A 16,965-nucleotide genomic window follows, 5' to 3' on the forward strand; every position below is an offset into this window, starting at 1 on the left:
GGGGGGGAACCAAGGGGCTATATTGTTCACCAAAATATCTGGTACTCTGTGGTAAAATTAATGCAAGTTTAATGCAAATTTGTTTCAAACTACTCAAAAAAGTATATCAATATTCGTCTACTTTTAAAATTAAAGCTGAACCTACCCTATGGAAAGGTGCCTTCACTTAGGAGTTTTTTTTTTTTTTTTTCCAACTGTGGTACTGGTCATGCTATTAAATAGGTACAATTGCAGTAATTTAACTGATCAAAACCATTTCCAAAAGATCCCTAAATGTGTACATTATCTGTTTAACAACACTTTACTTAAGGACTAATTCTACTTAGAAATGAAATTTTGCAGCCCCCAGCCTCCACTGGGAAACAAATTATATATAAGGATGACAGCGTTTCTGCATAAGGATGTTTTTTTAAAACTATAATTGCAGAAAGTGCTTTGTAGGCAATAGAGTAAGGGATTTTCAACTGTTTGTATTAGCACAAAAATTAAATGGAAATTTAGAAATTTTCTCCCTTGGTTTTAGGGAATTAAAGAAAACAAGGTTTTTCAAGAATCCTTGAGAATACCAGAATAACAGTGGTAAAATGTAGATGATATCCACGATTTTATTGGCTGATATATTTTATTTTATTTTTATTGTTTTAAACAAAACTGCAAAAAGCTTTTTATCAACTGCTACATAGTACTTTTACATAGGATATTTAAAAACTTGTTCATCCTCCAGATATTCTTGGTCTTACAAATATAGCTGTTTATTTCCTACTCGATTAATTCATATTGAGTTTGCAGCCACTATATCTAGGAGTCATTTGTGGTGTAAATGCTTTTTACTGAAAATAGTACCTTAAATTCATTTAAACAGAAATCTAACTGTAATTGTTGTTGAGAACTATCAGCTGTTTTGAATATGTCATACATTTTGCAATTAACACTTTAAATCAATGATGGGAGTGTACAGTTTTCAATAATTCTAAGTTCAGGCATACTGCAGTGTGCTCCAATATGGTTTTTAATTTAAAGCTAAACTAACAAAATGTGTACACTTTTACACAACATTTTTGGCATCACTAAAACTATTAAATCTTACTTTAAAATTTATAAACAAAAAATACAATGCATGAATTGCATTGAGAAAAATGTTTTTTTGGTAGTAATTCTTTTTGGTAAAAAATTGATGAAAGAATAATAACTCTCTTAACTCTCACACTCATAATAAGCATATTATTCAAACACGTCATAAAATTTAATTTAAATTACCATCTAATTGTAAATAATACATATCCCCATGAGGAACTCCTTTATCAACATCTTTTTTGACCTTTTCTCTACTGTAGCCTCCAAATAAAATAATTCGTCCATCAGTAAGAGGAGCCATTTGGACACCAGAACGAGGGCTGGGGCCTCTACCAGTTGGTTCAACTTTGGTCCATGTGTATGACTCCAAATCAAAAATGTGCACATCATTAAAGTACTTATATTCTCTGAAACGAAAAAGGGTTCAGTAATTCTTCAGTTTTAGAAAAATATAAATGATACAGTATGATATATTTTGTGCATTTTGCTACAAATGTATATAGTATATGCATAAATTATATATAGGTATGGGAAAGTAATACAAAGGAAATGTAAATTAGATTAGAAAATGGCAATTTAGTATGGGTGACCATGCAAGTGCTTTGAATTTTACTCTAATTTTTAAAAAAAATTTACTTCAACAAAATTGAATAATAAAAATTTGAAAGACATTCAGCATATATTTACATGCAAACATCAACACTATTAATATCATTGGTTTCAAGTGGTAAATAACATTACAAGAAAAACACATTTCGAAAAAAACACAAAAAAAAAATTATTTCTCTTATTTTAAAATTATGAAATCTAAAATCATTATAGTTACATTTTCAATTAAAAAATAAGGAAATATGAACAAGTTCAAAACCCTTATATTCAAAATACATTATTATACAGTTAAATCTGGTTATAACTAATTTTAAGAAACTACAAATTTGGTACATTTAAACTGGAATTTGTTGTAACAGAATTCAAGCAATGGCAATTAAAACAGGAATGAACATCTACTTTTGTAGAATTGAATACAGTAGACCCTCGTTTTACGAGGGGATTACGTTCCACGGAAATGCGTGCCACGTAAATTGAGACCTAATAGTAGTGGTAAAATAAGGGATAGGTTCCTTAGATAAAAAAATACTTTATTCTAGTGATGACTAATTGTATAATAAGTTTAATGTGTACTTATATCGATTTTTATGCACAACATGCATACAGAAACATAAATTAATTTCGTGTTCTGTTTATAAAGAGGAGCTGTCTATGATAGTCTTCAGTCTTTAAGAATTTTTCTCTGTAATTCTTTGCAGAGCATTAACGCATCCATGGTTCATTTCCATGATAGAATCTTCCTTCAGTAACAAATCAGAAAGATCATTTCTATTGTCTAGGAATGGCTCAAAATTTTCAATGTGAAAGTTTCGGTTGTGTGTCAGCGATGTCGGTATCCTGGTAGGTTTTGTCCTCTGTCACTCCTAAAAGCTCTTCTTCCAGTGAGTTCTTAACTGTGTGAGTTTAATAACTTTACTTCTGTCAAGAGCTTTGGAACCAATTGCATTAAATGCCTCCAGTGGCCTAAGCTCATTATTAGCATGCCAAAATGCAGTTTATTACGTATAATCTGCAACATTTAGGAGTTTGGTTTTTGAAAGAGGGGAAAACGCTATCTTTTTGCATTGCCGCATCCGTGTAAAATTGAAACTCATCCGCGTAAAATACAATAAAGGTGTCAAATCTTAAACAGCGTATAATCAAAAGCATGTAAAATAAACCCGCGTAAAACGTAAGTCTACTGTACTTCATTGTATTTGTTTTCGCTGCACTGAAATTTTACTGCCTATGCATAAATACATTTATAAAACAAAGAACAAGAAAGAACATGAATGAAGAACATGGTTATATATATTAGTAATTTTTCTCATGTGTGGGCTTCATGGGCGGATACAGACTACCATTTTAGGGGGGTTATGCCAAAGAATGACAGCCTCCCCCTGCACGAACCAATAGTTTTGGCCGCTAAAAATTTCTTAAAATGCTTGGGTATCAATAAAAAGCACAAGATCGTTCTGAAATAGGGCTCATATTAGCCATAAAAGTAGCAAGTTAAATTCATGTGCAATGAAAGAAGAAATTTCAAAAATAATTAATGAGTTGAAAAGACAACTTAAATTGTTGACATATTATTCATACTGTGTTTGAACACAAGGTGGATGGATACTATCATCCAAGGATTAGGGGGGGGGGCATTACCCCCTGACCCTTCCCTTGTATCCCGCCACTGGTGGGCTTTACGATCAAAACATTATAAAGAATATTATAATAAGACTTGCATTTCTGAGAAAATTTCTGATGTTCACTAAGTAAATACAGTGAAACCTTAATTTTATATCTGTTAAATCTATATTTCTCCAGTTTTTTTCATCAGGTCCCAGTTTTTTCATATACTAATAATGCTAATTCAACCCAGATGAAAAGTTTGTTATTTATGAATTTCCCACATTTTACGGTTTTCCTGGGAAGTAAAAAAAAAAGAAAAATTATTCTAAATTCAGCAGTATATTTCCTTTTGGGTTTTTTTTTTCTTTTTAAACTAATCCCAGCTGTTGAAAGTTAATGTATGACAACAGAAATGCTACTGCTCCATTCATAGCCGACCTTATGTCTGGCATTGGTGGACTTTTTGCCTGCCAATTAAGATGAACAAGAAGAACCAAAAGCCAAGCCCATCCCTTCATTTAATATTACATTCAAGAGCTTATAAATAGTGAAAGATGATTCTTTTTCATCAAGACCAGAAAAAAGTACTCTAATTCTAGAAATGCTGAATTTATTTTGTACTAAATGACTGAAAAACAATCCATTATTACAAACTATTTTCAACCTAAATGTCCAGATTCAAGTTTAAATGTGTTAAAATGATCTAAAAGAGTATGCAAAATCATCTTCCTTTTGTAAAATATCAATATTATATCTTTTAAAAGAGTCATCTTCACTACCTATATTTTTTGTTTTTCGATTTGATTTTTACTTTCTATTTATTTCCCGTATTTTACGTTTTGTTTTAACCCGGTCCCTTGGGAAACATAACATCGGAGATTCACTATAATCATTTTTTTCAACATTCTGGAATGCTGTAATTGGAAAGTCACATAGCTCATATGTAAAATGAACAAGAACTGTAAGGTATCTGAACTTGAGTTAATACACAACTTATCTTTGCACTTTATAACACACAAATAGGATTTACCATTTAACCCTCCTGGTGGCGAACCCAAGCATACTTAGGCTTAAAAAAATATTGTAAGATTCCGGGCCGTTGTGCCGTGGTATGAGTGTTGTTACTCCAAACGTTTCGGTCACATCTGCGGCGGCCATCTTAGTGTTAGCGTGGTTGAAGCTTCCTGGGAAGCGACTTCCTAGCAACTGATACAGATGTCAAAGTGTTGTCACTTTTTATGTGGGGAGAGCTAGCTCTCCCTTTGTTCTGGGCCAGGATTGGCTGATGAACGTTCGTCCTTGCTTCGGGTTGGCTGAAACTTGAGCTCTCTTCATTCTGGTTGGGGATTGGCTGCTGGGCGTCCGTTGCTGTTTCTGGTTGGCTAGAGGTGTAGAAACAAGAACGAACGTTCATCGGCCAATCCTGGCCAGAACGAAGGGAAAGCTAGCTCTTCCCACATCGTGACAACACTTCGATGTCTGCATCAGTTGCTAGGAAGTCGCTTCCCTGGAAGCTTCGACCATGCTAACACTGAAGATGGCCGCCGCAGATGCGGCCAAAACGTTTGGAGAAACAACACTCAGACCACGACACAAAAGCCCAGAATATTACAACATTATTGACACCGGCCGTGAAAGTCTTCATTCTTACATACTTAGGCTTGTCTGTGGAGTTTAACATTGAGTGAGCATGGTCCTGCTGCAAGGAGGGTTAAACATATATGTACACAACCAAAAATAACCTTTCTCTATATTTTCCATTCTCAACTTAAGCCTGCAAGAATCAAAGCAGAAAATTAAGTACTGACAATAGCTAAGCAAACATAAACAGTAACCTCAAGCTTTCGTGAAATCCTCCAAATACTATAAGCTGCTTTCGTGATGCTGTCATACGATGTCCACTGCGAGCAGACGGGGCACCAGGAACTTTCACTTGCTCCCATCTCTTTTCAGCAAAGTGGTAAACCCATAAATCCTTATAATGATAAAAATTGGAACGACTTGGAGAAGCAAATTCACCTCCGAAAACCCACAATTGCCCTGCTCTTTGAGACAGAATCACAGCCTACAAAAGTTTATAACAAATGAACAAGTTACAATAATAATTATATACTTTTGGTTTCTTTACACTAAGAAAATGAAATTTTTTAAAAAGCTCAAAGATCTTTATGACAAAACAAAGTAATGAGAAGTAAAAGATGAAAAAATTAAAAATTTGGAGATAATCAATATGAATGTTAGGAGAACCTCTCCTCTGTTTTAGGACAAAAGATGGTAGTAGTCGCTCTGGCGGGTGCATGATTTAGAAAAAAAATTCAATGAAAGACTACCAAGGATTTGAACTTCAAACACATTTTGCTCACAACTTTAAAAAGTCCATTTTTCAAATCGAGCAATCTCTTCTGGATTATGATAATACAAGAAAACTCTTAATTTTTAGTAATATTGAAACTACATAGTGTTGCTTTTAGGGATCTAATTCCTGACACAGAAAGGATAATTAAAAGATAATTTCAACAAGTTTCTTTCATTTTCCAAGTTAAATAGCAATCTCACACTATGTAAAGCAGCAGTTCTCAACCTAGGAGAGCACCTCCCTACCCCCACGCACAGAGGAGTTTCAAGGGAAGTACAAGTGTATAAAAAAAAAAGTAAAACTAAAAGAAATTGAATTAATTTTTTGGTCACATACGAATATTAAATAACAGTATTAGTGCTCTCAGTATTGTTTAGAAAGTGACTGATGTGTACCCCAACCTCATCTAGATCCTAAATTACCTCAAAAAGTTTTTTTTTTTTTTTCATTTATATCTCTGATTCTGGAATTTTGTATGTTCTACTAATAATATGCCCAGTAAAAAATTTCATAGCAATGAAGAATTTTGAGTATGAAATTATCTAGCTTTTTACTTCTTTACTAGTCTCAGTTATCTTAATCAGTTTCCTACTCTACTAATCTTAACAAAAATCATAAAAGGGGGAGGGGGGCATGACCTCAAGTTAGAGTTCAAAGGAAGAGTCTGAAAGGTTGAGAACCCCTGATATCACAATGAACTTTTTAAAGTAAAATATCTCCAAAACCGCAGTTCAATAAGGATAACATGATCAATATTAATAATTACTGACATGATCAGTGCAAATTTTAATAAATTGAAAGTACTCAAAAAGATTCTTTTATTTTGGGTATTTTTTGCAAACTTCCCATTTTCTAGAATATTAGAATTTAATAATTTCAAGGGCTTCCAGTTAAACTACCACCAGGAATAGCTATGAGCAAGTAAATTTTCTGAATAGTTCAGGTGAATATAATAGGAGAAAAAGATGAAAATAGAATTCAAAGAAATACGAGACATTTTTCTTGACCTCTTTTCTCCCCCCTCCTCCTCCAAAAATACAAACTATAATAATTATGGGACAGCTGCAATCACTGTTAAAGTAAAAATGTGTCATTCAAGTTTATTATTATTATTATATTTATTTTCATTTTATGTATTTACCCCCGCTTAAAAGAATAGTAATAGTTCCGACATCCCTTATTCAATTAAGCAGGGTATTTGATTATAGAAGGAATTCAAGAAGCGTATTTTATAAAGCATCTTGCAGTTTTTTTTTCATTATTAGTACAAAAAATAGTAAATGATTCTTCGTTACCTAAAAATTGACACATGCATTTCACAAAAAATAAAATATTTAATTTTTTATATGAATGATTAAAAAAACTACACATAATACATAAGTGAATGCATATTTCTGAAAGAAATTAGATACACTTGTTTGTTTTGACATGGATGTCTTTGAACATTTTTTGATTTACTTCTGCCTTTTCTCATTTTTAATTGCTTCCAAAACTTATAACTTAAAGCATAAGCACACATCCTTCGTCTCTCCGATCATTTTACCACACAATCAGCCAGCAGAAGAGAAAATCAACAATCAACCAAATCAGGAAAAAGTCTTATCGAATTCATCAGCTACAGAAAATCGTGAAATGTCAAACAGATTCTAACAATGTCATTGATAAAAATGTCTCTTCTAAGACAAGAACTAAATAGCCCTGGGAAACACTTTTCTATACAGAAAGCAGCCCTTGCCGCATTAGACAGATCCTTGCGGCATTAGAAGGGACAGAACCAGACAGGGACAGAGCCAATCAAGGAAGCATTTTACCCTTAAAAATAGACTTCGGCGGGAAAAGCGGACCATTTGGGAGCCCTGAGCATGACATAATTAAATTATAACTCAGAAATTAGAGGCATATGAAACAGAAAAATTTAAAATTAACCGATTCGGCAATTCGAGAAAAATAACTCAGCTACAAATGCAAAACAATTAGCGCTAGCCAAGCAAGGCAAAGAAATATCATCTTCTTTTGATAATAATTCCTAATGTCATATAATCAAATTATCTAGCATTAATTGTTATTCTTGTCAGGCCACAATTATTATTTAGTTTAATCAAGAATTCATAAATATTGAATTCAACATTGTGGAAATGATTGCTTAGAACTAGGAACTACGTAATTTGCATTAATTTTTGACATCAAGTTATGCTTCAGGAATTCTCATTTCTTTCTATGTGGGCCAGAATATCCACAAGACTTTGAAAATTAATTCAAAAAGAATAAAGTGAAAAAAATCGCTCATATGATTAATTTTTTTTCACTCGCTAAATTTACTAGGCTTATGAGAATTTTCTACGTTGCATTTGTTTTACCTTTTTCATCCGCCATTAGACAGTGGCTGCAGTGCCCCCTATAGTTCGTTGGAGTTGCGAATATTCAATACGTGGAATTTTATTTCATGACTGTCGTCAAAATTTCCTTGCTAACATAACTCCATATGTCAAATTCATGTTTTTTTTTTTTTTTTTTTTTGCACCCCAGAAAGTATGAACAAAAAGAAAGAAGTCAGCGCCATCACCTTGCATCAAAAAGGTGTCTAGAAAAGTGGATCAAATAAATTTCTGAAAACGATTATTAAAACATAATTTGGCAAGTTTTCTTTTCATTTTGTTTCAAATTATTGTTTATTTCATTTCTTTGGATAGAAAAGAAAAACGTACTCTGAAGTAAAGCCCAAAAATGGGATAGAAAAAAATTACCGGGAGGGGTGCGTATTTTGGGGATTATAGAACAGTTCTACTTTTGGCGAATGAGCTATTTTTTGCTTCAGAGCAGTTGTAAAACATCTAATTCTAGGAATATCAAAAAGGTGTCTAGAAAAGTGGATCAAATAAATTTCTGAAAACGATTATTAAAACATAATTTGGCAAGATTTCTTTTCATTTTGTTTCAAATTATTGTTTATTTCATTTCTTTGGATAGAAAAGAAAAACGTACTCTGAAGTAAAGCCCAAAAATGGGATAGAAAAAAATTACCGGGAGGGGTGCGTATTTTGGGGATTATAGAACAGTTCTACTTTTGGCGAATGAGCTATTTTTTGCTTCAGAGCAGTTGTAAAACATCTAATTCTAGGAATAACAATAAGATATCAAGCTGTTGCTTTAAGGCGAAGATTATATCTTTTATACATTATTCTATCACTTTTTTGCTCATACTATAAATCTAATGAGTGTGAGTGGTGATATATTTTTTTTTACTCTATAGTTTTGTTTTCGCATTCAATAAGCCGAATTTTCGATAACTTGAAAATTTTTTTGCATTCCCTGCAACTTTGACTTATTGAAGTTTCACTGTATGCAGTTAAATTAGCACACACACACACAAAAAGTGTTACTAAATTAAATATGTCACATTTTACAGAACAAATTTTTACCTGATGCGAGCATCTGGGCGGAGGTTTTTCAGAACATTGCAGAACAGACCACTGGCCCTTTTTGATGTTATAAAAGTATAAATCATTGTACATCACAGTCTAGAAAAAATATAGAGTAGAAAAAAATATTAATTTGAAGAGCATTCAAACAAAAAAGCAGTGGAATGAAATTTTGCTAATGTGGAACTGGCAAAATATTGGTAAGAGGCAGGAAATCCTAAAATTGGGGTTCGGAAAACACAGGAGTTTTTAACAACAGAATTCAATAAGGAACAACTTAAATGAAAAAGAATAAACATAATACACAAGGTACAAGATAGTCTTTCAGTCTATTACTAACAAATGAATTTCAAATTTGTTCAGATATTTTAATCTTTTAACAAAACTATTGATTACACAAGCAGTTCAACTTCAACTTAGTAGCTCCAAAAATGGGTGAATGTTGATTAAGGAAATATTAGCTAAGTATGGGCACATTTAATATGTTCTGTACAAAGAGAGGACATTTTTTTAATTCGATTTAAATCAAATAAAACAATTGAAATACTACCTTGCTTCCATTAAAATATTCCCCAGCAAATAACACCAATTCTTCTTTTTCAGGATGAGCACATAACGAAAAACCACTCCTAAATGAAAGTAGTTTGAAAATGAGGAAAAACAAATTTGCATTTTATTAGTTTTCTAAAAATAGACAAATTTACGTTATTGCAGGGGTGCCCACCTAGAGGGGGCCATGGCGCAGATAGTAACATTGAAATTTTCAGGGGGGGGGAGTTTTGAGGGGTAATTTTTTACTTTGGGGAAGGAACCCCTGATCATTAAAAGATTAAAGTGAAGCAAAAGTGTGACAACACACTTCATTTAGATTAAAAATGATAAGGTGTATTCATCATTGAAAATATATATAAGAATACATCATTAACTTGTGCTTCATTTGAGAGTTCATATAATTTTTTTTTAATTTGGCACCTAAAATATTAAAGAACAGGAAAAAATTAATTTTTAAATGCAACAGCTTGAAACTACGGAACTATACAAACAATAATTTCTATAAAACAACCACATCCCACAATAATCTTTTTACAAAGTAAAATTTTTTAAAGATGTTCCACTCATTTTATTTAAATAGTGTGTACCCTGTATGTTGTGATACACTTCAAATGCAAACTTCCAGACAAAAATTTATTTAGTACATATATTTTTAAAATACAGAATGTACTGTTTTAATTTATCCTACTGCTTTTCATAAACACAAAGATAATTCACATATGTTTGAAAACTAAAATAGAAAAACGCATTAAGCACCTTTTTTTTTTTTTTGTCAAAATGAAGTAAATGCCAAGCATTTCACTCTGAATAATGATTTATGTGCCTATCCTCCCTAAAAGTAGTTAAAATAACGTTGTTAAGGTCTGCTAGTGGAGTAAGAGTAGCACCTGCGTGGTGGAGAGCGCAGTAAGTGCCATTGAAGGTTACGTACCTTGGTTGGTCCAAGTCATAATGCAAAAAAAGTGGAAAACGCAGTAAGTGCCACAATCCGCCTGGAATCTTATTTTTGATGCCCTATAAAATTTTGTACTTGGCACTTACTGCATTTTCATTTTAAGTCTTCATTTATCATTCAGTGAAATAAAATTAAGAAGTTAGCAAGTTTCATGTCTGGGCGATTCCTCTGTAATGTGTGTGACATTTTTACACTATTTTTTCACTACAAAATTCTTTTTCATTAGCTCAGCTACAAAAAATCAAACATAGGTTAATATTATCTTATTTTACATCCTTTTATAAAACAATTACATGCATGATATAATTAATTCCAGTTTTTAATTAATTTAAATATTAATTTCATAAAACTTGAAACATGCGTCACATCTGAAAATTAAAATCGTCACACGTAACAAGTTTTGTAAAATTAATAATTAATTATTAAGAACTGAGAATAATCACATTCTGCATGTATTTGTATTATAAAAGATGCAAAACAAACTTATTAACATTATTACTGGCTGTTATACCGACTATTGACTGCAAATTTAGCCAGTGGTCAGTAGATCCTTTTTATTCCAGGCCCCACAATGTATGCCCGTAAAAAATTTTAGGTCCAGAGATTTTCTCTTTAGAATTTTGATCTGTAGGTGTTCTAATATGAGAATATCTTGGGTAGACATGTTTAATCCTGCGCAAAATAATTTTACAGGCCATCAAAAATGGCGGCCATTTTGGTTCACTTGGTCATTATGTTTTTCGCAACGTGCACACCTATAAATTTAATTTTAATTTTGAACTGAGATTTTTCGGGCTTAGAAAGCATATTAATGCAATTGTTACGTCATAAAAGCCGCTCTGGCTATTTCAACAGTTTTTAAGTGAGATATCTCTGACCTTTTTTGTTTAACATTCTAGTTACTAAAAAGTGTACAAAAATTAATAACTCTTAATGAAACCAAACGATTTTAAAGTGTAAACCTATTGTGTGCGATATTGTGTTTTTTTTTTAAGGTCACTAGCGCAGCCAGCAATACCTGCTGGAGGGGGATATTTTGATCAAAAATACCTTCTGAAAGGGTTTTTTGATCAGAAAAGGTTTTTTTGCTTAAAAATATCTTCTGACGGGGATTTTTTGATTAAATAAACCATCTAGAGGGGTTTTTGATCAAAAATACCTTCTGAAGGGGCTTTTTTTTAATCAAAAATACCTTCTGGAGGGGCTTTTTCAATGAAAAAACCTTCTGAATGGGGTTTTTTAATCAAAAATATTTTCTGGACGGGTTCTTTGATAACAAATACTTTCTAAAGGGGTTTTTTCGATGAAAAAACCTTCTGAATGGGTTTTTGTGATCCAAAATACCTTCTGGAGGGGTTTTTAGATCAAAAATACCTCGGGAAGAGGATTTTTTGATCAAAAATACCTTATAAAGGGTTTTTGTGATCAAAACAGCCCTTTCGTATGCATGAACTACTGTATTAGAATTTGCATTAATCTAAAAACCAAAGGTTCTGGGGGGGGGGTTTCACCCCCCCCCCCTCTTCGCTGTGCCAAATATCGTTTGCTATCAAAATAATTATCTTCGAGTAAAAATATTCCACAGTTACAAAAACTTTTAGTTTTATTTTTTCTGCGGTAATAACTATTTAAGCAATGGCTAATATTTCTAACTGAGTTTAGAAAACTTTGGTGTGCAATTGAAGACATCTGAAGACAGTTTTGACAAACAAAAATGTATTATATGTCAAAAGGAAATGATAAATAATGATTCAATCGCTGCGCACAAATATTGAAAGCTTGAAAGAGTTTGAAGTTTTTGTTAAAGGATGTAGTGACAAATCGGAACTGCGCAAGGATTGGGAAGTTTTTCGTTCACTGGTATCACTTGTAAAACACTTGATTATTGCTAACCGCCAAGAAAGTTACAAATTATACGTTCAAACTGTTGAGTTACTGTTTCCAGTCTTTCGTGAATTTGACTGCATCAATTATCTACTATATATGCAACATGGTACATAAAGAGAATAAGGGGTGCTTGAAAATGAGTGTCCCTACCTGTAGGAAAAATTCATTCAAAGTAAATTTGTTGTTAAAAAAAGAATGGTTAATTCAATGCTGTGAAGCCAGACATGAAGTTGGAACATACGGTTCAACAGTCAGAGAAAAGTGCCGGAGGAATTGCAGGGCAGACGAGAAAAAGTATATTGCCGAATGACATTTAGAGTATCATGAAGTTTTAATGATATGCAATGTATTTCGTTGTCTTACTAATTCTCATTTAATGGATCACTGTGAGAGTGTCGCACATCATTATCTTTATAGGCAATAGTTGCCAGTATTTTGATGAAAATGTCAAAAAATTTATGTTATTACGTTGATTTTATTTATCAACATATAATTCCCTATGATATTTCTGAAACAGTGCAACTTGACAGATTTCTCACTGAACGACTTGTAAATGATGGTGTCAAGATTCGTCTTCTCAGTATCATGAACCATTGATCAGAACATTACCGCCAGTTTAAAAAGGAGATATTTGTTTCAAAAAGTGTCTTGATTTTCTTTCGAAAGTCAACCTACCACGCTTTGATGCATACAGTTCTTCACAAAATATCACTTTTAAGCTAATGGGAAAGAATCCACTTTAACAAGGGTACACAGACATGGAAATAGCGAAAGAAAAGGGAGAATGCATTAAAAATATTTTTGCTCATGACTTGTTTCCAACGAACACATTTTGCGATGGTGATTCACCTACCGGAGCTAGATATTATCGTTGCAAAATTGCAGAAATATCTGTTGCTAAAACATTTTCTATTTAGCAAAGTATCCCCGATGAAAACTGCCCTCGTTATCTATTTCATGTCACAAGTCCGTTAAATAAAGAAAACTTTTGGAGAAGTTATCAGCAGTGTTCTGCACGATCCATTTCTGTATGCTCTTTTCATGAATTTCATGTTGTGTTCGATAGTTATTTGCAGCATTTCGTGAAATAATGTGGAAGGATGAGAAGAGAATCAACTAAGGGCACAATAAACCTTGCTGTAATTGACAAAAAAAAAAACACTAGTGCCTTTGCAGGTAGAAAATTCTGATATTCAATATCAAATAAGGAAAATTTACAGTAACTAGCACGCAAGGAAGTAGAAGAAATGTCCAAAAATGCTACATTGTCAGCGATTGGTAGCGGGTTAACAGTTAATGAAGAAGCAATCTGCAATACTGTCATAGGAGATTTGAGACAGATCGTTGAAGAACTTAATTAGAATAACTCATTAGAAGAAGCGGATGTACGAATTGTTCCACACATAGACTGGACTGATAAAAATGTATCAAAAAGAGAGCTTGCGGCATGAAATGATACAGACGTCAAAGTGCAATAACATGCAATGCAAAAACAGATCATAACCTTTTTTAAAAGTAACTAATTTTGTATTTTTCGTTTATTATGCTGTTGAAGAAACATGTATGTGATAAACACGAGTTTAAAATGAGCATTCTGAATTATTAATTATTTTTTGTACACTTTTTAGTAACTAGAATATTCAATAACAAATGTCAGAGATATCTCCCCGTAAAATTGTGGGTGCAGCCAAAGCGGCTTTTATGACATAATTAATGCATTAATTGACTTCCTAGACTCCAAACACTGCAGTTCAAAGCTAAAAGTAAATTTGTAGGTACCCCCATTGTGAAAAACGTAATGAGCAAGTGAACCAAAATGGCCGCTTTCTTTGATGGCCTGTAAAATTATTTTGCGCAGGATTCAACATGTCTACCCGAGATATTCTCACATTAGAACACCTACAGAACAAGATTCTAAAGAGAAAATCTCTGGACCTAAAAAATTTTACGGGACTACATTGTGGGGCCAGGACTATTTGCTCACTTGGTACTTTTTTTGTAAACATCAATGAGTCAATATGGATGGCAGACTCAAATTAAAATTACTTAGGAATAAGTAACTTTAAATTTGAATTATTAATGGAATCTCCTTCTACATGCTGTCTTCACATCATATAGTATGCACCAGTAGCACACCAGTAGTTGCCATGTAATTAGTGAATATTTTTAGTACGTAACAGTCACAATATCAAACATTTGCTTTAATATGTTCCCGAGAGAACGAAAATCAATTTAGTGAGGAGATTACTACCTCGGAGTAGGCTGAAGACAAGGTTCTTCACTAACAGCCACGGGCTTTTTTCCTTGTTCTTGAAAATCTGTAATGAGTTTTTCAATGTCATCCTGAAATATAAAGGTTTGCAATAAGTCAAAGAAATTTTCACTCCCATGAAGATGCTTTTACTAAATCTATGCTAATATTCAACAGCTGAAGAGTTTAAGATAAATAAATACCTTTGTGCTGAACAGTAAAGTAAGACAAAACAACGTTAGAAGAAGCACAAATTTGCAAATTACAGCAGACACGTGTTTCGGCGTTACAGGGAACGCCTTCTTCAATGCAAAAAATAATGAGCTTATGGATGAAAAGACATCCGACATTTCATCCATAAGCTCATTATTTTTTGCATTGAAGAAGGCGTTCCCTGTAACGGCGAAACACGTGTCTGCTGTAATTTGCAAATTTGTGCTTCTCCTAACGTTGTTTTGTCTTACTTTAGCTGAAGAGTTTGTTTGAATGGACTAATCTCAGGAACTACTGAATTTCTTTTTAAAGTTATTTTTTGTGTTGAATAGTCCATTTATTGAGGAAAGCTACAGGTTGTTTTTTTTATATATAATCAGATTGACCAATATATTTGTAACTGCAAATTTAATGTTTAATTAATGTTTAGTTTTATGAATTCCTAATAGATAGCAGGGTAAATTCAGTTCTATGAATTCACTCATCCAGAGGACCGACAGTGTCGATTGCAGCTATGAGCCATGCCATGCGGCTCAGACGCAAACTGTTGTGAACATCGCTGTTGATGTTGGCGATCTGATTTTTGAATGCGTATTTTTTTTTTTCCGATATTCAGGTATATAATTTAGTTTGATTTTGTAGGATTTTTCTATTGGTTTTTGTTTTTCTTATTTCTACAATGTTTGTTTTTGTTATTATGTTGAAGATGGTTACTTATCTAAGTACATAATTTGATTTGTTATATTATTCAATTGTGATTGTTCTTTATAATGTCTTTATTATAGTATTGTTTATTTGGAGAAACATTTTAAATTGCAAAAAAAAAAACTGCTTCACTCATTAAAAGGCAGGGTTACACTAGCGTGGTTGCTTGGGGTGTAGGATGAACTAAACAGTTGAAGGATTATTTTAAGTGTTAAAGCTACTGTTAATCTTTCATGTTTTGGCGAATAGTTTCAAATTCCAATGATATTCTAATAGGTTTTTTTTAAAGGTATGTGTACACATTTTTGTTGAAGAAAAATAATCATTTCACATAAGAAGGGGGAGGAAGAATTGTTTTTATTTAACGGCACAGACATTCTTGACGGGCAATTCTTAGCACGGGCATTGCCATGAGGGTACAGCTAGTTGTTAAATGAGTATTGAATTTAATAGTAACACACACAAACTTAGTTTTCGAAAGAAACACAAACAGTAAATTTTACTTCGAAAAACAGTACATTTTTGTACCGAAAAACAGTAAGACTAGATGCTTTTTAATTAAATGTCTTTCAGATCAGCATTTAGCTTCATGACTCTTGAAAACTCTCTCTTGAAATAATCACTGGATTTTGTTTAAACCTTTTTGAATTAAGGTTTTAATTAAAATATAAAAATATGTATACTTGCATAAAAACAATGCATAATTAGAACTGAAAATAGGGGGGAATCCAATATCAAAAACAGATGCAAAAATATAGTATTTTTGATTAGACATATGAAAAAGTACAATAAAAATAACTTTTAAATGAATAAAATAATTTTAGAATTGTATTCTAATTTGGTCATGTTGAAAATTACAGAACTCATGGCCAGGGCCGGCTGTAATAGTTCTGCCGCCCTTGGCGATATTGACAAGTGCCCCTTCTCCATTGAATAATAATAATAATATAAAATAGTACTATATAAATAAAATAAAAATAATAGTAAAGTGCTCAAAATCAAAGTGAATGTCTAGTTAAATTTCAAACTAGGTTTTACATATCCAAGCACTGGTACTTAGGGTCAGGTGGGATAAAATGGGTATAAAATAGCCCACTGTTAGATTTTCACTCAAATATTTTTGTCAAAATATCTTGTTTCCATTTTTTTTTTTTTTACATTACATATGTTGAGAGCAGAATTAAATGATTTTCACATGTAATTTGATACAAATTTATTTTTGAGAGGAGTGTTTATGACTATATGTTTTGTATACTCATTTTACCCCACGCAGGTGAAAATGAGTAGCCTGTGGGTTAAAATGGGTATTAAAGTCTAAGAAGTGATTAAAAAAAGCATA

At 32.4% G+C, this 16,965-nt stretch overlaps 1 protein-coding gene across 1 annotated transcript in view; it reads right to left on the reverse strand.

Annotated features, from left to right (window-relative positions):
* The window catches only part of LOC129229629 (kelch domain-containing protein 4-like), a 30,708-nt gene that overhangs the window by 7,485 nt on the left and 6,258 nt on the right, over window positions 1-16,965 (reverse strand). The window contains exons 2-6 of the mRNA XM_054863983.1: window positions 14,709-14,800; window positions 9,614-9,692; window positions 9,064-9,162; window positions 5,124-5,353; window positions 1,258-1,481 (exon numbers count right to left, since the gene is read on the reverse strand). Of these exons, the coding sequence (XP_054719958.1) occupies window positions 1,258-1,481; window positions 5,124-5,353; window positions 9,064-9,162; window positions 9,614-9,692; window positions 14,709-14,800 (724 nt within the window). The remainder of the gene's footprint in view (window positions 1-1,257; window positions 1,482-5,123; window positions 5,354-9,063; window positions 9,163-9,613; window positions 9,693-14,708; window positions 14,801-16,965) is intronic.

Source organism: Uloborus diversus, chromosome 9 (genome assembly GCF_026930045.1).
Source record: "Uloborus diversus isolate 005 chromosome 9, Udiv.v.3.1, whole genome shotgun sequence".
NCBI lineage: Eukaryota > Metazoa > Arthropoda > Arachnida > Araneae > Uloboridae > Uloborus > Uloborus diversus.